The sequence below is a fragment of the Homalodisca vitripennis genome, chromosome 1 (assembly GCF_021130785.1).
Source record: "Homalodisca vitripennis isolate AUS2020 chromosome 1, UT_GWSS_2.1, whole genome shotgun sequence".
Classification (NCBI taxonomy): Eukaryota; Metazoa; Arthropoda; class Insecta; order Hemiptera; family Cicadellidae; genus Homalodisca; species Homalodisca vitripennis.
The window spans coordinates 26,182,599-26,209,654 of record NC_060207.1 but is presented as its reverse complement, the minus strand read 5'-3'; the positions used below and the strand labels follow the sequence as shown (position 1 = coordinate 26,209,654).

At 31.6% G+C, this 27,056-nt stretch overlaps 1 protein-coding gene across 1 annotated transcript; it reads left to right on the top strand.

Moving 5' to 3' along the window:
- On the top strand, positions 1–27,056 carry LOC124358494 (syntaxin-6-like). Its single transcript, XM_046810791.1, has 7 exons — positions 1–240; positions 8,509–8,681; positions 10,930–11,024; positions 12,407–12,466; positions 16,466–16,698; positions 21,390–21,484; positions 25,149–27,056. Exons 1-7 carry the CDS (start codon positions 206–208, stop codon positions 25,223–25,225), a joined length of 768 nt encoding a protein of 255 aa, XP_046666747.1. The 5' UTR covers positions 1–205; the 3' UTR covers positions 25,226–27,056.

Genomic DNA, 27,056 nt, shown 5'->3' with positions numbered 1-27,056 from the left:
CAGCTGTTCATATCGTCCGCCACTTACATTACAATCGTCGTCTGCGTTGATAGTTTGTGATTTTGACAGCTAATATCTAAAAATTAGATCTTTCCTATTCTTTTATTTAAATTTTAAAGTCACACTAAAACACGATATCCATGGTACTCTTTTCCTGTATGCGTTTACACTCATTCGTCGTTCGAATCGCACGGTAGAATTGGACATGACATTCGAAGATCCATTTTTTGTTGTCAAAGAGTGAGTATCTACGTTTATTATGTCTTATGTTATCAAATATGATATAACTTGTTTAGTTAACTAATTCCTGGTGTGTTGGAATTGTCATTTATAAATCCTTAACTTTAATTCAAAAAAATCCAGATAAACTAATTTAATAAATATTAACTAAAGATATATAATACTCTTTTGAGAACACTTTTCTTTAACTTAGGCCCTATTATTTTTAATTTAATTTTGTTCATAGTATGTAATTAAATGTGCTATTAATTACACAATTACAGTCAGTTCACTGATTAAAAGATATGGGTAATTGGATAAGGATAATTTTTACTTTAACCAGTTAGGCTACTAAAATGATCTAAAAGAGCTTTTAGCAATTTCTTAAAATATTATATTTACATTTCTGGAAAGAATTTTAAGGCGTAAACCATATATTGCAAAGTAATTATTCAAGTGATTGGGTACGGTCCAATAAGCGGACCCGGTTTTTTATATCGAAGAATATAATCATCGATACCTAATATTCGCATATCGAATCATAGACTATCAATCGATATAAAAGTAATAACAATCATATGTTTAAATTAAAATGTTAATTTAATGATAACAAATAATAAATGAACATAACCAAAATCAGGGAAACTCATAACTTTAACTAAATGAAACAGAACGAAAACGTTTTTACTAAAGTTGTGTCCACCATTACCTTCTTTTTTTGCATCTGAAGACGACCATGTTAGCTCCTCTGACAGTTACATTTGTTACCTTTCCACAAATATCACATAATGGATTCTTAGGTACTAACCCAACATCCTGAAGCCATAAAAAACATATTTTATCGTCTTTTAAAGCAATTTCGTGAAGCTTCCTAAGATTGACGGCCATTTTAATACACAATGTTACGTGAAATTTAAAATATTACCTTAATTGTATTATTTGAAAGTGTTTACAGCTGTTCATATAGATTATTTAAGTTGTTAAAAATAATTCATCAGTATCGATTGATTATATCGATGGTTATGATTAAGTAATATCGTTTGCCAATTTCGATATAAAAAACCGGGTCCGCTTATTGGACCCTACCCTAATTTTAACCTTTCCAGCGTTATTGACGCGGATCCGCGGAGGGCCACTACAAGCTCAAAACGTTATTGCCGTGGATCCGCGTTTTTGCATTCTTTATTTTCTTACTGCTATGTTAGTTGAATATTTTGCTGCTAGATGGTTCTAGTAGTCATGCGACATACAGACGGGTTGCCCTGCCTCGAATTCTGTTACAATGGGAGTGGCAGTTGCTTCTAATTGGCCAAACACTGTCTAGCGGGCGTGGCCCCGCGCCTCTCACAAAGTCATTGACGGGAGCTCCCGTCAAGGCATCTAGCCAGTTGTTAGTGAGAAGCGTCCGGTACACGCATATGTATTTCGGTTATCGCTAATTTTCTGTTGTGTGTTATTCTTTTTAAAGTAAATTATTCATATTAAATACAGCAGTTTCCAGTATTTATTTAGTGTTTTTTACCATTATTCGTGTGAATGGCGAATCCAGACGATTCGGAATTTGAAGATTTGGTAATTCTGAGCAATTACTTGGTCAACCCCAAACTTTTTAATATTTTACTACGGTCAAAAGGATGTTATCACAAAGCAAGAAACATAATTCAAGCCCTGCAAGGCTGTCCTACAGGTTGCCGAGCGATAAGAAGGTTCAAAGTCCACGCGATAACAGTGGCTTGCGGGAGACGCGCGGAATGTCAGTTGTGACAGCCCACCACCAAATAAACACTCATTGTCTACTTTTGTATTTTTCTAATTTTATTGGATTGTAATATAGTATACGTTATCTATAAAAACTGTGTTTCATTCCCATACTTACTGAATAAATTATAAAAATATTAGTGACAACTACACTGCTATTCTACGATATTCTCAAAAGTTAAAAATTATCCTAGGTAATCTAAAAAAGGCTAAACAAATTTTATTTACCGTTAAATAACTCTATTTTGACATACAGAAACGAAAATAAATTTAACTTTACACATTGGAAATTTAAAAAAATTGTAACTTTATCAAAGATCAGGTCAAATTTTTCATGACGCTTAAAGGGTTAAGTTATATTTCAATTAGTCTAGAAGGAGTCAGGAAAACTTTAATGAGCGTTTAAATCTACTCCTGTTGTTCGATTGATATTATCAAACTAGGCTATTCAATATATATTATCCAAATTTGATATTATATATAAATTGTGGGGTAGGGTACGATAAGCGGACCCGGTTTTTTATATCGAAATTGGCAAATGATATATATTACTTAATCATAACCATCGATATAACCAATCGATACTGATTATTTATTTTGAACAATTAACATAATCTATATCAACAGCTGTAAACACTTTCAAATAATACACATAATCATATTATTATTATATATACGATTACGTGTATATATAATAAATAATAATAATTATTATTATACATACACGTAATAAAATATAACGTAAGAGTCTGTTAGGTAAATTACATATGTACAATTATAAACAATTCAATAATAATTATGAGCCACAATTATATGGTTTATTTATGGTTTATGTTTATATATGGTTTATGAGTTTTCCTGTTTGATCGATCTCGTTCTGGTTCGTTTATTATTTATGTAATTTCTTATTTATTTATGAGTTTTCCTATATACTCATATTTTAATTTAAACATATGATTGTTATTTAGGGCTATAGATACTTTTATATCAATTGATAGTCTAGGATTCGAGATGTGAATATTAGGTATCGATGATTATATTCTTCGATATAAAAAACCGGGTCCGCTTATTGGGTAGGGTACCCATTGTATGAAACAAGAATTGTAATACATTAACAACAAGAATAATAGATTACAATTTTTAATAATATAAATTTAACAATAATATTACAAAATAATAAATCCCACTCTGGCCTAGGCCTACACATCAGAAATACATTACAATATTTATAGATTGTGCAGATAGCAGTGAGCAACCGCTCTTGTGAAGGTAGTAGCCAAACCCACATTTATATCTAGAAATTTATCACATAATTTCCTCATATTTATCTTCATTTCAAATTCTCAACAAATTAGTAACTTCTTGCTGTTTATTGTTTACATAACAAATGAATGTAATCGATAAGTAGGAATAATATTTTTTTTTTTATAAATTGTAATGTTGAATTATTCATTCGGATAAAAACAACTGAATAAAGAGTGTATGCCGCTTATTAAAGTCTACCCGGATTATCAACCTTCGCGTGTGAATTTGAGCAGAAAGATTAGTTCTAACAACTGTATTTGAATTTAATTTAAGAGTTTTTCAGTGTATATTATATTTTTTGTAATTTTTGTCCATTTTTACCTCAATAGTGAAGAATATTCATCGTTTTTTCCTCTTTTATTTTGGTCCTGTTAGCTATTGTGCTTCTTTAGTCGTCTTGATGTTTTTCTTGATTGGTTGGATGTAGTTGTGTAACCGTTTACAGATATAGTTATTGTTTATTTATTTTGTGTTGTATTTTGTAATGAGTGGTGTTTTTCTGCATATTCAATGTAAAAGTTAGAGTTGTGAGTTCACTTTAATGTATACAATATATTGTGTCAAAATGGACAGAAAAGGCATTGTATTGTTTTATTTTACATTGTAATGCAAATGTAAATGGTTTATGCACTTCTACAATGGTTTGTGGATATTGTCAGCCATTGCCTTGCTACTTAGAATAATATGATTACATGAGTTTGTAACATTTTCAGCTCTCAAGCAGTGCTGATTTGCCTTTTGGAATTTCATATGTTACCGATCAGTACTATCTCAAGGGATATTTTTCGTACGTTGCCATCAGCACAGAGCAGTCTCGAAGGTGCTGCATAGCCCATGCTGTTGTCTGAAGGCATTACTGTTAGCCCGTTAGGTGCTTTTACGAGATTAAAAAGAAGTTTTGAACTTTCGGAAATTGAATTGTTATCTGTTGTTTTTAATAATTTAATTTTCCTTTTTAAAGAGCAGAAAAATATTGCGAAGTGGCTAGAGTAAACATTTACCCCAAATTGCGTTATGTGTATTGATTTTGTTTTTGTTAAGTACTATCCAGATTTTATATTAACATTAAGTAGACTAAAACTATCGAACTGGATTACGTAATATGTAGCCTAATTCAAATTATATTATAGTTCATCTATGTTTTTGTGACTAAAAAAGTACGGTAATAATTTAATGATGGAAGCTATCTAAGCGTGTTTGTTAAATGTAAGAACAAGACACTTATTACTTATTACTACCCCATTTTGAATGATAAAGGTGTCTGACAACTTGTGACACTTAAATAACATATGTTCATTGTCATTTTATTTGCAGCCATTACTAAAAAAAATTTTACTTTATTGGAACAAACTGAAAACCGTATCAGTTTTATATTAATTTGGAATTGAAATTTGGATCGCTGATTCGATTGAAATGGTGGAGGCTTATTATACTACAGCCTATTAATTTTATCCTCAAAACCTTTGATAATATTAGTAGGTGTAATTCAATTGAATCTAGTTTACTATAATTGCCTGTATTCACTACAAGCAAGGCATGCTAACATTTTTTTAAATTTATGCTTTAAAGTAGTGTTGCTTTGACCCTCTCATGGTTGAATTATCAGACGTGCTTATGGTGATAATAAGCTGAATTGATTAGACTGTTCTTTCGCGTTAGAACACACTCGTGTTTTTTATATTTTTTACTACTCTTTTCAAATAAAACTGTGACATATTAAATATCATTGTAAATGTTATTAAATTCTCTATAATGTGGTGGTCTTTGAAAAAGTATTAAGTTTATAAGGTAAACTAAATCTAAATGAATACTCATTTGTACAAGAAATATTTATTTGTATTGTTATATTAAAATAAAACTACATGTCTTGTAAAAAGATCCGTAAAACAACATAACAATATGTTAGTTAAACAGTAGATGCAGGAAGCTATAAATAGGTCTAATAATTAATTCTATAAGATAGCAATAAAAGAAGGAATTTTGATGGAAAGTGTATAAATCAGAGATCAACAATATGTTTCATATATTTCTCCTAGATAGCATCAATATAGCAGTTGGTTGTGATCGAAATTTAGCACCAGGCTCCCTGTTGGAGGCGGTGGAGGTAAATGCCCCGGAGTGTGTTAAAAGATATATGATCCAAGCAGCTTAATATTCAGAGATCCTTAAAGATCAACAATTCAACAGCAACAATTTAACAATTCGTGCTGTGACTAGGAACCTACAACGGTACGTGTGGAACAGTTGGTACTTGTGGTAACATTAATATTTTGTATCCATTTCCATATAAAGTTACTTGCTGAACATGAGTATACTGGTTTATTTTATCTAAAAAGTACCCAAATACAGTAAATTTAAAATAGTTAACAAAACACTAACAACTTTTATTGAGAATGGTTTTGAAAGGAGAGAAAAAACCTCTACAGCCTTTATAGACCTTACTGCAGCTTATGACACTGTCTGGAGAAAAGGCCTTTTAGTAAAGCTCTATAATCTAATTCCTTGCCCTTTCCTTCTGCGGCTTCTTAATTCAATGATTAGCGACAGGCTTATAAAAGTATGCCTTGGCCGTGAGGAAAGTTCTTTCAGGCAACTTAAAAACGGCCTTCCACAGGGCTCAGTACTTGCTCCTTTGTTGTTCAACGTGTACTCTGCCGACATCCCAACAACGTTATCCAGAAAGTTTATTTATGCGGATGATATTGCCTTAGCCTACCAACATAATGACATAAAGAAAACAGAACAGGCACTCACTGATGATCTTTCAGTCCTCGCAGATTATTTTAGAGCCTGGAAGCTAAATCCAAATCCTAATAAAACTGAAGTATCATGTTTCCACCTAAATAACAGACTGGCGAACTACAAGTTAAATATAACTCTTGATGGTGTCAAATTGAAACGTAATGAACATCCGCAGTATCTGGGAGTTACCTTAGACCGATCTCTCACTTTTAAAAGTCACCTTCAAAAGACAGCAGCAAAGCTGAAAACAAGGGCTAATATAGTACAGCATCTTGCTGGATCAACTTGGGGAGCCAACGCTAAAGTACTGCGTACCACTTCTTTGTCCCTTGTGTACTCCGCTGCTGAATATTGTGCTCCTGTGTGGCTTAATAGTGCACATGTGCGAGAGGTCGATGTCGTCGTTCTTAATAGGGCCATGAGGACAATTACTGGAACTCTCATGGCAACACCAACACCTTGGCTCCCAGTGCTAAGCAATATAGCACCACCTGAGATTAGACGCAAAGAGGCTCTTCTGAGAGAGTTCAATAAGATCGTGTCCAATCCCGAATTGCCCGTTACGCGCAACCTTCCTCAGCAAGATAGCCGGCTCAAATCACGCAAGCCATCACTACGAACAGCATCCCAGTTGATAGAGGAGAACTTTACGCCTAATGCTAACTGGGCGTCATCCTGGGAATCATTCGATGGACGGAACAAGTTCTTGATATCCGATCCTACGAAAGCAGCGGGTGGCTTGGAAATTCCTCGAAAGGAATGGGTTTTGTTGAATCGTTTTCGAACTGGGGTTGGGAGAAGCAATCACTGGAAATTCAAGTGGGGTATTACTGACGACCAGACGTGTGATTGTGGCGCAAGCTCTCAGACAATTGAGCATATTGTAAACGACTGCCCTTTGCGATTGTTTTCTGGTGGTCTGGCTGGTGTGAGTGGTTTAGAGGATGGGTCTCTAAACTGGCTCAGTAATTTGGATTTAGCTTTGTGACGGGAGATTTTAATATTATTTTTAATTTATGACTCAAGAACTTTGTTCTTACGTACTTTTTAATAATTGTAATTTTTAATTTATTTATTTATGGATAGCTGCCTTTGTCCCCCATACGATATATATATATATATATATATATATCATCAAAAATATAGTTAACAAAAGTGAATAAATCTTTAAATTTTAATTGTATTGATTAAATTTAGTACTTTTAATATGAATATTAATTTAGTTTATATAAAAATACCAGTTTTTATAATATTTGAGTAAAATGTAATGTTTACGTTATTATAGGTTAAATGTGTATGTTTCATGTGAATGATGAATAATAATTAGATGCCTTAGAAGTCTTCAATTAGTTAAGGTAATCTTTATTTAGATTTATTATTGCAATTTAACTTTAATAGCATTTTATTAGAAACAACTATCTACTCTATTTTGTAAGAACAAAAATCTGATGCATGTGACAGTTTAATTTTGAATCTAAATAGGCCCTGAAAAACCCTGATATCAACAGATGGCCAAAGACATTTGTGATTTCAAAGTAAACATTTCAATAACATTCAAGACGAATACAGGTCACAGGTGTCTAAAAAATAATAAATAAACTAAAAATAATAAATGAAAATATTAAAGCGAACATAGAATTTGTATGTCCCTTTTGACTATGTGTTATGCGATATAAGTAGGAAATTAAATTAGTATGTATTATAGATAAAAACAAACAAATAGTTATCCTGTATGAGCACTGATGCAATATGAGCTTGATTTTGGTAGTTATTCGTTCTTGTAATTTCGTGGGATTTTTTTTATTCTACCAAAATGATGGGGGAAGCCTTCACTGGCGGCCAGGGGCATTTCTGATTGATAATTTCCTGATCAAGAAAATGCAGGGTTGTAATCTTTAATAATCAATAAAGCTCATATAATTATCACAAGTCAAAGTCCATTAATTACAAGTCTGATAAGTCTCTACTAATTATTGTCTTTTAACTTCAAAGGATGGCTTAATTTAGTTACAAACATTGTTCATAACTAACTAAAAACTGCAATAAATACTATGTGCATGAAGAATAGTGTAAATAAACCAAACTCCAAAATCAGGTATACAATGAGGTGAGAAACATAAACTTGTCTCGTCACAAGAGGATGACAGATATTATGGACAAAATCAATACTGTGATAGGTTTAAAAATCTTTTTTGCACCATAGCATAACTAAGGATTCAATTTGTCTATAAATATTAAAAAAGAAACATTAATATTTTACACCAAACACCAACAGCAATACCTATTCTGAAGAAACATAAATATAATAACAAATACCTAGGTGACAATATGTTGCTCTCTGGACTTTAGTACCTTCACTGATTATGACAGCACTTGGAATTCTCACATACTTATTTGTTGCAATATGTCCTCACGTGGGATCTAGAGGTTTAGTTGCATTTTTGATGAAAGTTATGAGATAACAAATGAAAATAAATGTTGCAGGGAAGTATCTAAAGCACTAAACAAGACACGAGGACTGTATCGTCGCTGGTTAGAACTTCAGGAGGATATCGTCAGTAATATCACCAAGGATGAGTTGGAATGGACCACTACTGAACTGAGGAATGCTTTGCGCAGCATTGAATGGGATCTAGAAGACTTGGAAGACACTATTGATATCCTTTCCACATGTAAATTAGTAGAAGTTTTTCTATATTATTCTAAGTAAATTTTCAAATAATTTAAATGTAAACTTGATTTTAGTTTCAGCAGTGTGGAAAGGCTATTGACATTGATTTGAAGCTCAATGAAAATCCCATTCAGAGATTAACTATTTAGGTGGAAATGAACTAATCCATCTACAAATAATAATTTCCCATCGATTTTTAAATTGAGTAATGAAAGGATAACAAGATTTCGGACATTTGCCATCATTATCCGAGATCCTGTTATCCTTTCAAACCTCCCATTGACAATAACAAACTTAAAACAGAGACCTGAGTGATGAGTTGGAAGGGTGGGTTTTAAGGAAATTGAATTAAATAAATTCTATCCGATTTTAATTATGCACAGTTCTGCATTTTCTACAATAACAATAAAAGTTACTGGTTGACCACCAAATTTCTATGAACTAAAACTATAGCAGTACAAAAGTCATAAAATATTCATGAGAAATTCGTAGCTGATATAAACAAATCTAATTTTTAAAACTTTATAATATGCTTGTGAGACTTGATACCATAAATTAAATATCACTTGAATCGTGACTTTAAAACATGAGCTACACAAAACGAAAGGTTACAATGATATAACTGCTAGCTGTTAGCTAAACTAAAACCGATGAGGGAGCTCTCCCACTGCTACCTGCTGACAGTATTTTGCGGCAGTATCTTGTTTATACATATTTATGTGGTTAACAAGTGTGAAAGATGAGCTGTAAAGTTACACTTAGGCAGGATATACATAATTACAGTACTTGTAATAAACATTTGCTTAATTTATTATCTATTATACTTAAAAAACTAGTGGTAGTCATTTAAATATGAAAATAAAATTCCAGAAGCAACCTGGACGTACATATTAAAAGTCTCTTTAAGTAAATGGTTGAAAGCAGAAGCATTTTATTCTACTGCTGATTATTTAAACTATGGTACCTACTAGTAAATTTTTAATTTGTATGTCTCTATGTATGTATTCGTTTAGTTTGCATGTGTGTGTGTTTTAAATCAAAGATGATACTAAACTGTCATTTTATTGTTATTTCATCAATAATTGTATTTTGTTTTTAATTTACTTTTAGTTTGTGTGAAAACTTGTTATACAACCTTTTGCTGTGATTGTAGAATTTGCTTTGTACAGTTTTATGTTTTTTATTGGTGTGACAAGCTTGTTATACTACTTTCTGCTGTGATGGTAGAATTCAAATAATACAACTTTATGTTTCTTGTTGCGTGTGACAAACTTGTTATACAACTTTCTGCTGAGATGGTAAAATTGGCTGTGTTCAGCAGTTTTTTAAATTTTGTAACTTTACTTTTTAGGATTGTACTCTGAATAAATGAGCTCCAGTTATTTTGATAACTCCAGTTTTGACTGGTATCTTTCTTTTTCTCTAAAACAAAATTAATTGTACATAAAAGTTCTTAAAATGTGTTTTAAAGTTTTATAGCACAAAGTTTGAAAAATTATAGTTTACACATTAAAATTTTTTATGAAATTCTTCACTTATGTTTATTTAAAATATGTATAACTGCCTGTATGTAGTGGCACTTGAGTGATAACATAGTCAAACATTTCAACTACTATCAGAACAAAGAAGTTTCTTATCTTCAGCACAGTCTATTATCTGTCCATAAAAGATTAATTGTCTATAAAAGTGAATTATTCTTAAATGTAAACCATAAACAATATAGTTGTTGGCCTTGGCTTACCAAAACCAGTCTCAACCAAAGTTGAAGGCTAAAATACTTGAAAACAAATCTTTTTTAAATGTACATAAATTTAGTTAAGTGTATTTTATGGTGTTATACTGACCACAAAGTATAACTTATTATTTTAAACCCCATTTCCACTTGGTAACAATGTGCTCATTACCAATTAACTAAGAATTGTAAATATTGTTGACAATAAGATATAAGAAAAATGAACGTAAAAAAGTTATTAAATTAAATTACTACAACTTAAGAGTATGGTTATTAATTTTTGTTTTCTACCATTATAGATGTTATATTCTTTATGCTATAATACATATTTTAATCCTTATTTTATCTTAAAATCTTAAATGCAGTAGGCTATACATAATTACTGTGAACAAATTCACACACATAATATTAAAAATATGCTCAATAATCTTTGTCTCAATTAAGTGAAAAAAATAAATTGTTGTCTCTTAAATGTTGTAAATTCCTTGACTGATAAATTCACGAATAGTTGAAAAAAACCCAACAAAGTTCAAGATTGACAATAAGGAACTAACAAGTAGGAAGAACTTCATTGAGCAGACTCGAGAGGAGGTTAAGGTTTGTATGTAGTTTCCATCTATTAATATCAATAGTTATTGTAACTGAATTGGCTATATTTAATTCATATTGCTCCTTTCTTTTGGTTGGAACTCTAAATGTGTTTTTTGATGTTTGAAATTAGAACATAAACCAGTCTAGCATTGAGATATTTATTAATTTACAAGACATCTGATATTACTGATTATAGAGTTAGGATGATGCAATCAGTATCACAATCTTCTATGCCATTATCAAACTCCTACCAACAATTCTAATTGACCCATTAATTTACAGAACATCTCATATTACTAATTATTGATTTAGGATGATGCAGTTAGTATTGCAATCTTCTATGACATTATAAAAACTCCTACCAACAAATCTAATTGACCTATTAATTTACAGAACATCTCATATTACTAATTATTGATTTAGGATGATGCAGTTAGTATTGCAATCTTCTATAACATTATAAAACTCCTACCAACAAGTCTAATTGACCTATTAATTTACAGAACATCTCATATTACTAATTATTGATTTAGGATGATGCAGTTAGTATTGAAATCTTCTGACGTTATAAAACTCCTACCAACAAGTCTAATTGACTTATTAATTTACGGAACATAATATGATATTACTGATTAATTTAAAGTACATCTGATATTACTGATTATTGAGTTAGGATGATTCAGTTAGTATTGAAATCTTCTATGACGTTATAAAACTCCTACCAACAAGTCTAATTGACTTATTAATTTACGGAACATAATATGATATTACTGATTAATTTAAAGTACATCTGATATTACTGATTATTGAGTTAGGATGATGCAATCAGTATTGCTATCGCTATCTTCTTGACCCACTATAAAACTCCTACATGATCATAATATTTGTTTTATTGAGAAAGCATTGCTGTAATACCATTAAAGAGATTAAAGACATGTAAAACTAAGTACAGTAAAATATTATAGTCTATCATACATTTGATTACAATTACAGTACAATTTTTACAGTTTGTACTGTGTGATATTAAAATAATACTTAATTTTGGTTTGTGTTGATTATGATTGGAGAATAATTAAGTTGATCAATGTTATCTTATTTAATCAATAAAAAAGAAATATCAAATGTGTCTCGTTGTAAAATGTTTTTGTTAAGTGAAAAGTAGATAAGTTTTAAATGTAAACACTAGTATAAATAATGAGGACATAAATATATATACTTATTTAATCAGTAACAAAAAAATATCAGTTATATTTTATTGTAAAAAATGTTTGTTAAGTAAAAAGTACGTAAGTTTAAAATGTAAAAACTTGTATAAATAATGAGGAAATAAATAAGTTCAGATAATTACACAAATGCAAATCTCGAATAATGTTTCTTTGTTGATGCAGTGTATGAAAGAGAAGATGAACTTTAGCCGTGGACGAGACAGAGACAGAACTGCCAGACAGGTGAGGCATCTCTTAAAGCTGTATAAAAATTATAAAGTAAAATTATATAGTACTCTTAAGAGCATTTTAATTATTTTTAGTAATATACCTGAGGAGGTTGAAAATTTCTCAGCCTGTTATATTTGTAGCACTGTTATCAGTCCTTTGGTGAGTTTCTTCTAAAAACCATTTTACCAGTAAGCTGTTGTGATATATCATATTTACACCATCAATAGTCTGTCTCGATCATCCTAATATTCAACATAAAAGAAAAGAAATGAAACACTGCAGGATATTTATGAGCAAACTTCTGTTGTTTGTGGGATTGTGAACTCTTTTATGCTACAATCAAAATTTGGAGCAAGTTGTTTTAACAGGAGTCTCAATGAATTGAAGATTATTAATCCTACTGAGGGTGACTAAATGTTGCACTGAAACAACTGGTGTGGGAGTAACAACAAGAGTAAGTATTACACCTATCTGTTAATGTCAGTATGGCACGCTTTGATTGAACAAGAAGGAATAAGATGAACAAAGATGCCTTGACATTGCACCAGTTCACAGTTCAGTCCTGACTCCAAGTACTCTGTGACTTACAACAACAAAGAAATTAAAATGGCTGCTATCCCACTGTTTTCATGGAGAAGTATCCAACAACTATTTTAATGTTGTAAAAAACCTTCAAATAGATGTGAAAAGTATTTTATCTAAATGGAGGTTACGTTGGGAAAGTTGGATTTTTTTAATACTTTAGGCAGAACTTTTCAGTGTTTTTTCCCTCAATATAATTTTGCAAAGTATATAAATTTTTGTTTTTTTCACTATTCAACTTAATGTAAAAGATTCTTCCAGGACGATCAGTACTCATTTTTATTTATTTAAATAACTAGCTACTACCCAAATCTTCACACACAGTTATAAGCCTATATACTATTTAGGAAACGTGCATATGTTTTAATATGATATCTTTTGACACTTTTCAAACGTAGGTACGCATGAATCAGATACATAATATTTTAGCAATCATGGTTTAGAGGATCAGAGTTTAACCTGACTCTTACGTTATGTTTTGCACGTGTAGGAGCATTTTGATGATTTGAATTAATTATATTTCTGTTACGATAGCTGAGTCTGCCTTGTTGTCCCGATCAAGAAAATACAAATAAATAGGTCTTGAAAACCTACTCCGGACAGAAAGCGATTACCTCTAGCCCCTGTCATATACTTCTGGTCCAAGATATTTCCAGTCCCATAGTAGAGTTTGCCTTGTCTCGAATGAAGAAAAAAATATATACATACTTAAGACTGAGAAGCCTACTTCAGTTCAAAGTTGTCTGCTTCCGGCCGTTTAAATTCACTTGCAGTGCCACACTTGTTTTGGTCAATACCTTAAAATCTGCTTTTGTCCATAAGCATCTACTTCTGTAATCTATTGGTTTAAGGTATTTCCAGTGCAATAGTAGAGTTTACCTTGTTATCCCGGTGAAGAAAATATACATACGTAGGATTGACGAGCCTATTACGGCCTACAGGGAAATCATACAATTCCTATATGTACCCATCTATTTCTGTTATAAGGGGGAAATACTTATTAAGTTTATGCAAAATTTCAAAATAATTGTTATTAGGTTTTGCGTTATTGAAGTTGATTTACTGATCCTAGTCTAGGAAGAATGGATCGTTGAGGCATGTTATTGTTCATTTCACCATTTTCCATTAAGCCACTGTGCCACATCATAAATTCATGGAGGCCCACCAGTTTAAAGTACCTAGGTAAAAACATTCAGGACTTTGCTCATCAAAGTTGGTTTTATAACAGTGTTTAAATATTATTTACAAGGGCGATCTCTCCCATAACAGCCAGACATGTGGCAGGTCCACGGTGTCAGTATTAGCCGATGGCGCATAATCTCCGCTACAACATTTGTCATTGCCAAGTTCAAGTAGTTAGTTTGTGCTGAACAGCAGTCACATACATTGTGTAGAAAGCTAAATATGTTGACTACTGACACCCACAAAAATCGCTGAATAACTTCAGCTTTAATATTTTAAAAATTTGACATTCGGCCATCTTTAAAGTTTCGACATGATTCACGCCCAGCACCAAGAAAACGTTTGGGTACTCATAATGTTTCCCCTTAAACACAGAACATTCTGTGGTGGAAATAGATTGAATTGAGGGCCATTGAAACAGGGCCATTTTCATGCAACTGCAATTCAGCACAAACTGACTACTTAAACTCGACAGTGACAAGTATTGTAATGGGGAAGATGCGCGATCGACTACTGCACACACTGCGGATCTACCATGTGTCTGGCTGTCATGGCGTGACATCGTAGATTAAAAAAATGACTCTTGTACAATGCATTAGAGGTTTTTAATTTGTCACTGGCACAATCTGGATGAAAAGTTAGATATTATTTTGTCTTTGCTATCTAAATTACACTTCTGATCTAGCACTGTATACTTAATATTTTTTAAATTTAGATTCAAACAGATGTTTCAGCTACTTTGCCTGAAATTGTCAACAGCTGTTTATTGTCAGTTAAATTTGGATTATAAAACATAAATATTACCAATTGTTTTTTGTTTTTTTTTTTTTTTAATTCCAAAATATTCCAGGTAACTTTCCCAATTTTTCTCTTCTTATAAACCTTTCTCGTATTTGAAGAATTGGTCCAGCAGTTATCAAGATTATTGATTAGCAACACATTTTGTGATTAATTTTTATTTTAAAGATTTAGACCTAAGTATTTGAATTGTACCACTCTCTTTATATGTATGAGTATGCATTGTATCAAAACTTAAAATCTAGAATATATTAATGTAAAATCCATGTAACACAAGGCATAGAAACAATTTTTAAATTTACCATAGAGTCACTATTTTTGAAAAGAAAACACACTTTTAAAAAACAAAACATTTAATCCTAAACTAAACCCTGTTTTTATTAGAAAAAAAAACTGTTTCCATAGTGTGGAAGAGTTTTTAACTATAGGGCATGAAAACCATCCAACCCTGACTCTCCAAGAGAAAATTGACCTGCAGAAGCCCATCATTGAGCAAATTTCCTGCAGAATTGAAATGATCAAGTAAATAGGTATCAATCTACCAAATAAATTAGTGTTGTTTTAAAATTTAGTATTGAGAACTATAGACCGATTTTCATTTATCTGTTTTTCAAAACTCATGGAAACAATAATGTGTGATGGCTGGTTCAATTTCGCCAGAAAAACGTCATCAATATTCATCAACATGGTGGTATGAAAGGAAAATCCACTTCTATGGCTGTGTTTGAATTCATCAACTCTGTTTTGTCCTTCATTGGTGGTAAATTGACTTCTATTAGTATTTCTCTAGACCTCAGCAGGGGATTTGACTGCAGTACAATATGCCTAGTTGACGTAACTTGAAAGCATGGTGGAGCATTCAGTTTATTCCATTCTTATCTTTCAAATAGAAGTACCCACCAATTTATGTCTTCAAGAAACGTCATTGTGGTTCTTAGAAAATGGGCTATCACTCAATGAAAAAATTCTGTTTTCTTGAATTCAAACTTCTTGCATTACAAAACAGACTGCTGTCAACTGATATTCAAATAAATAGTAATTCATTAAAGAAGCAATGACCATTCAATCAAGTTTTTGGGCTTACATGTGGACACGAACTTTTCTTGGGGTTTCATATTTTTTGGGGATTCTTGAGCAATAAACACTTTTTAAGACTGTTTAAATTACACAAAATGGTGTATTAGAGCAATAACAAAAACCAATATTATAGAAACTTGGAAACCATTATTTGCAAAACTGGGTATAATGATATTGGCCGGGCTGTGTAGATGTGAATGTTGCATGTTCTTCAGGAGTCATCCCCAGCTATTTATGAAAAACAGTGACTATCATTCGCACTTCACAAGGGAAAGAGGAAATCTTGAAATGCCTAAACATAAATCAATGTTTTAAAAGGGTCCTTATAACTAGTAGACCTTGCTCATAAGAATTTGCATTTGTATGTTACAGCCACTACTAGAGAATAGTCCAGTGAGAATGGCAACAACACATGGCACTACCAAGTATTCCAAGCTGGAGAATGAGATGGACAGTCCACACAGGCACTTCCTGGACAGTACTCTGGGCCAGCAGAACTTGCTCATCAGCTCACAGGATGACCAGTTAGAGCGGATTACTCACTCTCTGGGCTCTCTTAAGACAGTTTCTCGCCAGATTGGCTCAGAGCTTGATGAACAGGCTGTGTCAGTATGATAATTCCTCTCTTTAGATAACAGTTATCATCATTAACTCGGGAGATTAATATTAATGTAGTACATTGTTATAGTGTCAATACTTTTTAATACTTTCATTACAAAGTAGAAAATTCCTTACTTAGTGTCTAAATTACAGTGAATTTTGAGTTTCCATTACTTGAGATTTGGAAGAATCAGCACTGTCTGAGTTAAGTTTTTCCTATAATATTCATGTTGATTAAATGAAAGTCAAAATTCAAAATCATGTTTATTCACTTATCAATCAAAAGATCATAAAAGCAAATTGTAAAATGATACTGGAACATATACAGTGTGTTCCAAATTTGATGCACACTGAAGGGATCATGGAAACTACAAGAGATACACAGCAAAACAAGAGATACACAGCAAAGATTAAACAGACAAAGTTGTATGTAAGAACCTAACCAATAAAATAATGTGGTCAAGTTGATTGTTGGTTGTTTGTTCACTCGCTGGGCTCAAAAAACTGTTTTTGCTAAAAATTTTCAAAATATCACAGCTCTCTTTATAGTTTGTGAAGGGAATTTTTAGTCTACTATTCAAATATTTGGTAAACCTGACTGTTATTTCACTGCACAAATTGTTGGAATCAGCTGTTAACTAAAACATAGAAATTGTCAGACAAGTTTAGTCTAAAAATGGCCGTTTTTGACATGTTTTGTAATTGTTTAGCAAGTCAGCATGTTAGTTTCAAATTGCATCATAATTTAACATTTTATAAAAAATAAAAATCATCATATAAAAATAATGTAATAAGCGAGATACCTTCATTTGTCAATTGTCCTCTTTAGGAACTCTTCATTTGTATAAAAGAGGTGATCAACAAGCTAGGAGCTCAGTGCTGTCTTCAGTCCTAATCCTGTCTTGGATTGTAAGTCCGTGGGGAGGCATCTGTATATTTTCTTTCCCATGTATATTGGTTTTTTCATACAGTATGAGATAATGTCTCGTAAAGGGGTACATTGATCCATTTCTGATGTGGTTATGTATGTTGTAAAATCATTGTCAGTGCTCTTGGTTGATTTACAAAATTACCACATAGATGTAAAGGCCAGCTACTGTCAAGATTTTAAGCATCTTGTAGGAATCCCTGCAGCTGCCAAGTGGTTGTCAAATTCAAATCATTTTATTGATTTACATAAAATTCAATTTTAGTACAGTCGTTCTAAAATACAGTATTAAAAGCTGCAATTTTGTTTGAAGTTTATTTTTGATGATTTTTCCGGACATTTGCCATCGTTCAGTGAAACAAAAAAATCAGTATCACTACATTTTGAGATCTGCAATCTGATCTCTTCTTCAGGTAAATAACTAACCTAATACATAATTACAAACTAGGTTAAAATAAACAAATCATACCAAAGTGTTGTGGCACGTCTAAAGTCAGGAATCACAACCACCATGTTGTGTGTCAACTTCACTAACTCTAAAATATGCTCTTAATAAAAAACTATACACAATATGTCTGCATTCGTCTACCAACCACCTACGACTCTCTTCAGGTTTTGTGATTCCCATTTACATATAAAAGATTATTTTTATGTCAGCCTTTGTTTACTGTTTCTAACTGCGCCAATCATATCCCAAACTGCCTGACTTATTATCTGTTCTATTTAGGTAGTCAGCTGATGCCCTTTCTCCTAGAATTTTAAGTCCTTAACCCTGCAACTGGCTTTAAGCGATTATCGACGCATTAACTACAGTTTCAAAATGGCACTAAGCTATTTTCGACGCATTAACTATGTCGTAATATGATCTCTCACAGCAAGTCTATTTTTACTTTGTTTGAAGTAAAACATACGTAAATCTAAAGATAAAGATTCAAGGTTTCATATTATATCATAAAATGCGCTATAGTTAAGTTAAATCTTTTATTATAAAATTCTAAACTTGGGTGTTCACATTTCCGATTGCCATTTGTTTGCGTAATTTCCGAACACGCTAAAATTACCGTATGTTTGTAAAAATTCCTTATCGTGAGTTTACGTTCTACACGATCGTAAGTGTCGTCATTGAAAACAGTGTATTCTTGGCTTTCAGAAACATCTTTTCAATAGCCAGTAGGAAAATAAATATTTATAAAATAAGCGTTTGAAAAAGCTCGTGTTTTGTAAAATCCCAAAATGCCTAATGCGTCGAAAATAGCTTAATTAAATTTTGTTATTTTTGTTACTTTATCTATGTCTGGAAATAGTGAAAATCATATCAAAACAAAGAACAAGAATTGCTCTAAGCAACAGTATAATAGACAACGAAGACTATGAACTAGTATTTTATTTTTGTTCTGTTGCGCAATCACCTACTCAGCCAGTAGAGAAGAACAACGCATCGCATGGTTGCCATATTGATTTCTTTGTTGTTATTACGCTATTGCCGGTATTAGTGTATTGCTTGCTATTTATTTGGATATTTTAGACTTTTTGTTATTTAGTGTGTATAAATAAAAGTTTGTTTATTGTTTTTTTTTTAATTAGTGAAGTGAAAAATGTAGAGGTTAGGTTATGTTTTAGCGAATAGGTTGGATTTTTGTGAAACTGAAAATAAGCCTATGTTCACGTAGGTTCAGTGTTTTATTATTTTGTAGACAATTTAATTTTAATTAAAATTAAATTTTGATTTAAATTTATGCAAAGGTATTTATTATAAAAGTAAAAAAGTTTTTTTTTACTTTTTCTAAAGTTATTTGCGTTTTATTTCTATGACCATCGTTTGTTTTATTTTTTTAACAACAAAAAAATAATAGAGATAAAAATACATTGTTGTACATTTTTGTAAACTTCAATAAACGTACTATCTTTATAAATAATATTTGGATGAAAAGAAAACTGTTAGCTAAAAAAGTTAGGCATTTATTTCACAATTTTGACTTTTGTAAAAATAAAAAAAGTTTGTTGCCATATAAAAATATCTTACACAATGTAAACTTCTATAAATATCACATTTTTCTCTTCTACATATATTTACCTCTTAGAAAAAAATATTTGTTCATCCAATAGATTCCAAAACGTCACAATGGTATACATAATAGTGCTATACAAACATTTTTCAGATTTTGTAGTTTTTATAGATATATTATCCAAAAGTACCAATAAACTTCTTTTACCTAAATATTTGTTTTGTAATTTGTAATTGAGGTATATAAGCAAACTTTTGTATATTTTAGAATTATTCTAAAATCTTCCATATTACCTGAGAGGGTGCTATACATTTTGAGAAAAATCTATTCTTTACTAATATTTTTAAGTTAATCTGTAAAAAAATAAAAATATATTAAATGATTCAATCTTATTTATTTGGGATACTGCATTTATTTCTAAAGACATTGATGTTTTTAAAATGTTTGTATCTTAAAAAAAAGATGAGCAGTGATTAAAATACAAAACCCTTACAAAATCACCAAATGTGCCTGCCATTTTGGGAAAAATGATGGCCAGTTCCAGGGTTAATCTATAATGTCTTCTTTCTTTGAGAAGTTATGTCTTTGTCCACATCACTTCCAGTAATTTGAAATTGTAGGAATTCTAGATAGAATTTTTTAAGTCGTAAAGTTCCTTCGTCAGGAAAGTAAGCACTTTCAAAAGCTTGTTTAGACTTCTTTTAATTCTTAAACTTTTTTTTTGTGCAAGCTGTGTCTAAGGTGATCCTTAGAACTTATTAAATAAATCTTCAGTACATAAAAACCTCTTCTCAGTTTCTTTTTAGAAGGAGTAATTTTTGGACATCTATATTTCTTTTCTTAAGACACGTCTGAAAGTAACTGGTTTATATTGTCTCCAAGCCATGTTGATTGTACTGGTTTGTGTTGAGTGGTACGATATGCCTGTGTGAATCACTTTAGTTTTCAAATTTTGCATGTTGATATTTGTACTAATCCAGTCAATGGATGATTTTGTGTCATAAGTAATTCTAGTGGCTGGTAGTTTTAGCCGTTCTATATAGTGGAAGGCCAGGGTTTTATTTAGTTTTGATGTATTTCTTATATCTGGTTTTAATATATCAATATTTATAACTCCCATTAAAAGTACTTTTGAATTTTCAAGTTTGGTGCCTTTCACATTAATTTTTAAATCATGTCACAAGCTTTACCGACATTGTAGTTAGGATATGTATTGATATATGTTTGTTTTATGAAGGGTAATTTTTATAACAGCTTCTTTGTATATGAAGTCATACTGAGATACATAAATCATTAATGCACTGTGTCTGTACTCCCAAGTGGACTTTTTTAAACCTTTGGGAGATCAACATCACAATATTTTTAATCTTGCTAAGCTCTAATTTACAATTTTGTAATATTTTACTAAAAATCTATTCATCTAAAAAGGAAACTAGACTTGGAATTGATTTTGTTCCTTAGCTCTTAAGTTATTTTATTAGAAAAACATCTAATATTAAACCATCAAACAAATTCCATTTTAAAATTATAATGTTTTACAGTTTACAAAAGTAAACAAAATAATATTTTTGTTAAGAAATATTTTAAAATATTGCACCCATTCAAGACCTTGTTCTGCTACTGTCCTTAAAGTTATTGCTATAATTTGTGATTATTTCAAAAGAAATTAGAGAATTAATGTTTAACGATTATTGAAGAGCTTATCTTTCACCTATAGGTATTAGTAATAAATTACACCAAGCTGAAGCTTCTATGATTTCAGGATGTTGGATGATTTTGGAACAGAAATGGAGAATACAGATTCTAAACTTGACTCAACAATGAAGAAAGTAGCTAAAGTTCTTCACATGTCAAATGGTAAGTTTGGAGCAGTAGGCAATCTTGATAGTGGTTAATTGTCAACAAGAACATAAAAGCTCTGTCATTTGTTAATTTATCCAGTCATCGTAGCTTTGTGGTATGATATTGTTTATTATGATCCTGTACTTGATTGTTTGTCTGCAGAGAAATTCTTTCAGTAGTTCAGTAAGTTCATTTTACCTACCCTGTGTATGTACGTTTTTCCTCTTATATTTTAAAACACAAATTATATAAGGATGGTAAAATTGTGTCAGCAATAAATAAAAATAAATGTAAAAAACTTATTACATCATTTGATTTTAGACACAAGTAAAATATACAACTTCCCATAATTAATTGTGGAAGAACATTTTATAACTGTTGTTGCTTTTTAGTCTGAAAAGCTTCTTCACTCTATCCCCACTGACACAGACATTTTAGCATGAATGGTGATCCTTTTGACAATGCTTTTTTGAACAAAGCTATTATAAAATACAAAGGTTTAGTAAAGCCTCAATATCTTTTTGTCAGGTCTTCCAGATATGTTTCACTGAAATACTTTTAATGAAATTTGCAATACATTTATAATAATATTTTTATTGTATAGGTATGTTTATTTGCTTGAAATTAGTTATTATTATTAATGTATATATTATTACATTCTGGAAATTTTTTTAATTTAATTTAATGTTTATATCTTGATTGAACAAGAGTTCTACAAAGTCTTGGCCTCATGTATTGTAGTAACATATAACAATAGAAAATGTCTGAAACCCTATTATCCTTTCTAATCTTCTACCATCAATAACAAATGTTAAAGAACTGTGTATAATTATCATTAATGCACTACCTTTTATCAATAATGTAAAACCTTTTTTTGTTTTTCATTTATCTTGAAATATCCTAATAATATTATAAATGTGAAAGTAACTTTGTTTGTTTTTTTTTTCATGCATACTTTACTCAATCATTTCTACTAAAATTTCATGGACATTCTTGTGGTTCTTGAAATGAATATAGGCCTATTCTTATTTCGTAAATCCATTCGGGCTATGTCCTACTGGTCTTTAAAATAACGAAAACTCCCAAGGAGCATTCCACAATAGACATGCAACGAAAGCCAACTGACGAGTGAATCTGATGATTTCCGAGTATTCTACGGGTATTAGTCATCAAGTGCCACACCACACCGGCTGGCCCTAGCAACAGTCAATAGAGACAACGGAAGCTAACTGACGAGGGAACCTGATGATTTCCAAGTATTCTACGGGTATTAGTCATCAAGTGCCACACCACGCCGGCTGGCCCTAGCAACAGTCAATAGAGACAACGGAAGCTAACTGACGAGGGAACCTGATGATTTCTAAGTATTCTACGGGTATTAGTCATCACGTGCGACACCGCGCCGGCTAAACCTAGCAACAGTCAATAGAGACAACGGAAGCTAACTGACGAGGGAACCTGATGATTTCTAAGTATTCTACGGGTATTAGTCATCACGTGCCACACCACGCGCCGGCTAAACCTAGCAACAGTCAATAGAGACAACAGAAGCTAACTGACGAGGGAACCTGATGATTTCCAAGTATTCTACGGGTATTAGTCATCAAGTGCCACACCACGCCGGCTGGCCCTAGCAACAGTCAATAGAGACAACAGAAGCTAACTGACGAGGGAACCTGATGATTTCCAAGTATTCTACGGGTATTAGTCATCACGTGCCACACCACGCCGGCTAAACCTAGCAACAGTCAATAGAGACAACGGAAGCTAACTGACGAGGGAACCTGATGATTTCTAAGTATTCTACGGGTATTAGTCATCACGTGCGACACAGCGCCGGCTAAACCTAGCAACAGTCAATAGAGACAACGGAAGCTAACTGACGAGGGAACCTGATGATTTCTAAGTATTCTACGGGTATTAGTCATCACGTGCGACACAGCGCCGGCTAAACCTAGCAACAGTCAATAGAGACAACGGAAGCTAACTGACGAGGGAACCTGATGATTTCTAAGTATTCTACGGGTATTAGTCATCACGTGCGACACAGCGCCGGCTAAACCTAGCAACAGTCAATAGAGACAACGGAAACTAACTGACGAGGGAACCTGATGATTTTGATTGAGTATTGCCATCATGTTACATGCAAGATTGTCTTAGCAATAGCCTATAGAGACTGTTCAAATTGCAACTGCATCACTTCTCGCTGTAGTGACCTGTTTAAAAAAATGTTGTTTCATATTTTTACTTCCGACTATTAGTTTAGTTAATTTGGAGGCTCGGTTAACCATGCCTCTGATAATCGGGAGTTTACAGTTTATGGTTTGCTTGTGATAAGTTACATTTCAATGAATCAAAAGCATTAGATTTTTCTTTGTCCCAATCTAGTAATTTTGGCTCATCCTTAATAATTTGTTCAATAAATTGTAGTAAGGATATTAACTGCAGCATGGTTAATAAAGGTAGTAAAATAAAGTATCTAGGTTTGACACTATGTACGTAGGTAGGATACTTTATGTAAGTTCTTTGAAAAAATCTCTATGATCATGATTTTGGTAAGTTTTTCATAAATAAGTTTGTCCTCCCTTACTATTGAGACAGGATTATTTTTCCATGGTTAATTTCAAACTGGAGTATGGATTGTCTTCATGGAATAGTTTGAAAGTTTCAAATTTGTCTAGTTTAATAGTCCTTCAGAAAAATTTTTAAAAATTGTAAAATTTTTTTAAGATTGATGTGTAATGGTGATATTAGAGAACATTAATTTACACTGTTTGTCAATAAACATAGTTTGCCATTAAGATACTTGTAGGTTTTAAAAGACTGAGTACTTTTTCATATAGAATGGTAACTACGGACCTGTTACTGCTATACTCTAGTTATACTACTAGACTCAGTAATCAAAAATATTTAAGATTATCGGAGCCAAAATTTTCTTTTTTAAAGATATGTTTTGTGCTTTTAAGTTAAAAGTTTTTAATTTTAATTCCAAGTGGATTCGAAATGGTTTTGGCTGTTCTACTTAATTTGTGTCTTTTTAATAGTATAAAACAATTTAAGATTGTTTGTACGTAATTATATTTTTTTTTGTATTTTTAAGCTTGAATTGCAAAATTAAGGCTTGCTGCTTAGCTTTTAACTAAAAAGCTGATGATGACTCCCACCCAAGTGCAATAGTATTTCTTTTTGGACTAGTATATTTTACTTTTTAAGCTGTATATTGTTTTGTACTGTATTTACATGTATATGAATGAAAAAATAAACACATTTAATTATTTATTTTATCTTCTAATTTGTATAGAATGTTGCTATTTGGGTCATGGTGAAGTGGGAGAGTAATAATATTGACACCGGCAGTTGAAGGGTTGTTTGAAACCAGGATAGAAAGACCTTCATGGTTTGTTGCACAAATCCTCGTCAGTGAATTTCCACTGATGTCCTATCATGCATCCTATGCTGAAGTGAGAGAGTAATTATATTGACACCGGCAGTTGAAGGGTTGTTTGAAACCAGGATAGAAAGACCTTCATGGTTTGTTGCACAAATTCTCGTCAGTGAATTTCCACTGATGTCCTATCATGCATCCTATGCTGAAGTGAGAGAGTAATTATAACAACACCGGTAGTTTGAGGGCTGTTTGATACCAGGTTAGAATGACCTTGATTGGTTTGTTGCACAGATCGGCGTCAGTGGATTGCCATCGCTGTCCTGTCATGCATCCTATTCGTGGTGGTCATGCTGCTGATAGTTCTCTGAGTAGCCACCACACTGTGCAGTGATGAGGACTGTTGCAGCTACCCGGACACTATACAGTAACGTCATCAGTTCCATCTAGGTTGTCTTCTCCTAAGTTTTTATACTTATTTTACTGCATGACTATTCATGAGTTTCCTAAATTTGGTTTCTATCTTTCTAGTCGTTCTTGTAGATGTAAATGAAAGCATTGCAGCTTATCAGTGGTGACTTGTAAATATCTTGTTAATCTTGTAAAATGTTATGGATTTGTATAAGACTGGATGACTCTATAAGGGACTTAATCTTTGCTACTTTTAAATCTTATGATCAGTATAAGTTATTTGGTTTTAGATAGTATAATTGCTTATAAAGTTAGTATTTCTTTGAATGGAATCATTGGGTTTGTATTATCGATCATTTTCTTAGTCAAATATGATGATTATTTTAACACAATTTCAACAGCAAAATTAAATTTTACAATTACATCAATTACTGGTTCACCAATCCTCTACAATTATAAGCATGTACCTATATTTAATAAATTTCACAGAATTATAAAAATGATGTATTTTAAATTAAACTAAGAATTGTAACTCAATGAAAATTGTGTGGTGTGTGTTTGTTTTATTTACATTGCTAAAACAAATTACAGTAGAGCCTCAAGCACGTATGTTACTTTTATATTGTTTTATAACTCGTACTAGACTACAATGAATAGTCCAATTATTACCATGAATGATCAATTAGCTAATGTTAATGGAAATATATATAATACAGCAATACAGTTATTTCAGCAATTTATTGCTCTTTAAGATAATCAAAATTGTCGGATCCTTTTGAAAGGATTTTAACTGTTTGGGACAAAATATATTGAAATTTAAATATTTTTAAATAACAAAATTCAAAGGTAAAAAGATACATTTTTGTAGAGTTTTTATAAGTTGGACTTGCATGATAAATTCTACCAACATCAGATCACCCTTTCAGTGTACCACAGTCTAAATTTTATTTGATCCCAAATTCAAATTAATCTTATATGGATTTGATTATGTTTACTGCGGCAGAAACTTACAGCACAGTGGCATTGTGAGATTGGTAAATATCATTTGCTATAGAACTGCAAGTGAAAGTATTAAATTAACATTTTTAGATATAACTTGCGCCATTCATTGGGGTGGTTCACTATAAAACTTCTCATTGACCCATTTTTTTAGATTTGAAGGATTATTTTTGAAATTTTTGTTTAGAAAATATGTGTACTATTATAGATTATTTTATTCAGAACATTCCTTTCAGTTCAATTATAAGTTTTAGAATTACTAAGCATGTATAATAGTTTAAAAGTTTTGTACAAGTTATAATATAAAAAGTTTAAAATACTAAATTTTACTTCATGATTCTGATTACTATAAATCAAAGGTACACACTTCAGAACAATTATGAAATAATGGTATTTTCAAATATTTTTTACACAATATGTATAAATTTTGGAACAGTAAAAATACAGCATATTTATTTTAGGTGCTCAGTGTAACAGATTATATATAAAAACAAAACTGTAATGCACTATGTAGTAAATCTCCTTGACTTTTACACTTTCTCTATGTTTTCACTCTGCGTCTAGTTGTGCATGTATTCACACAGGTTGACGACAGATATTTTTACAGTGTTGTGACAAGGAATGTCACGATCAAGCTATCTTTGCCTTTAATCATCTCCATGACTTGTATGCTTTCTCTATCTTTTCACTCTCTATTAGGTTCTGCATGTATTCCAACATGTTGACGACAGATATTTTTACAGTGTTGTGACAAGGAATGTCAAGATCAAGCTACCTTTGCCTTTAATCATC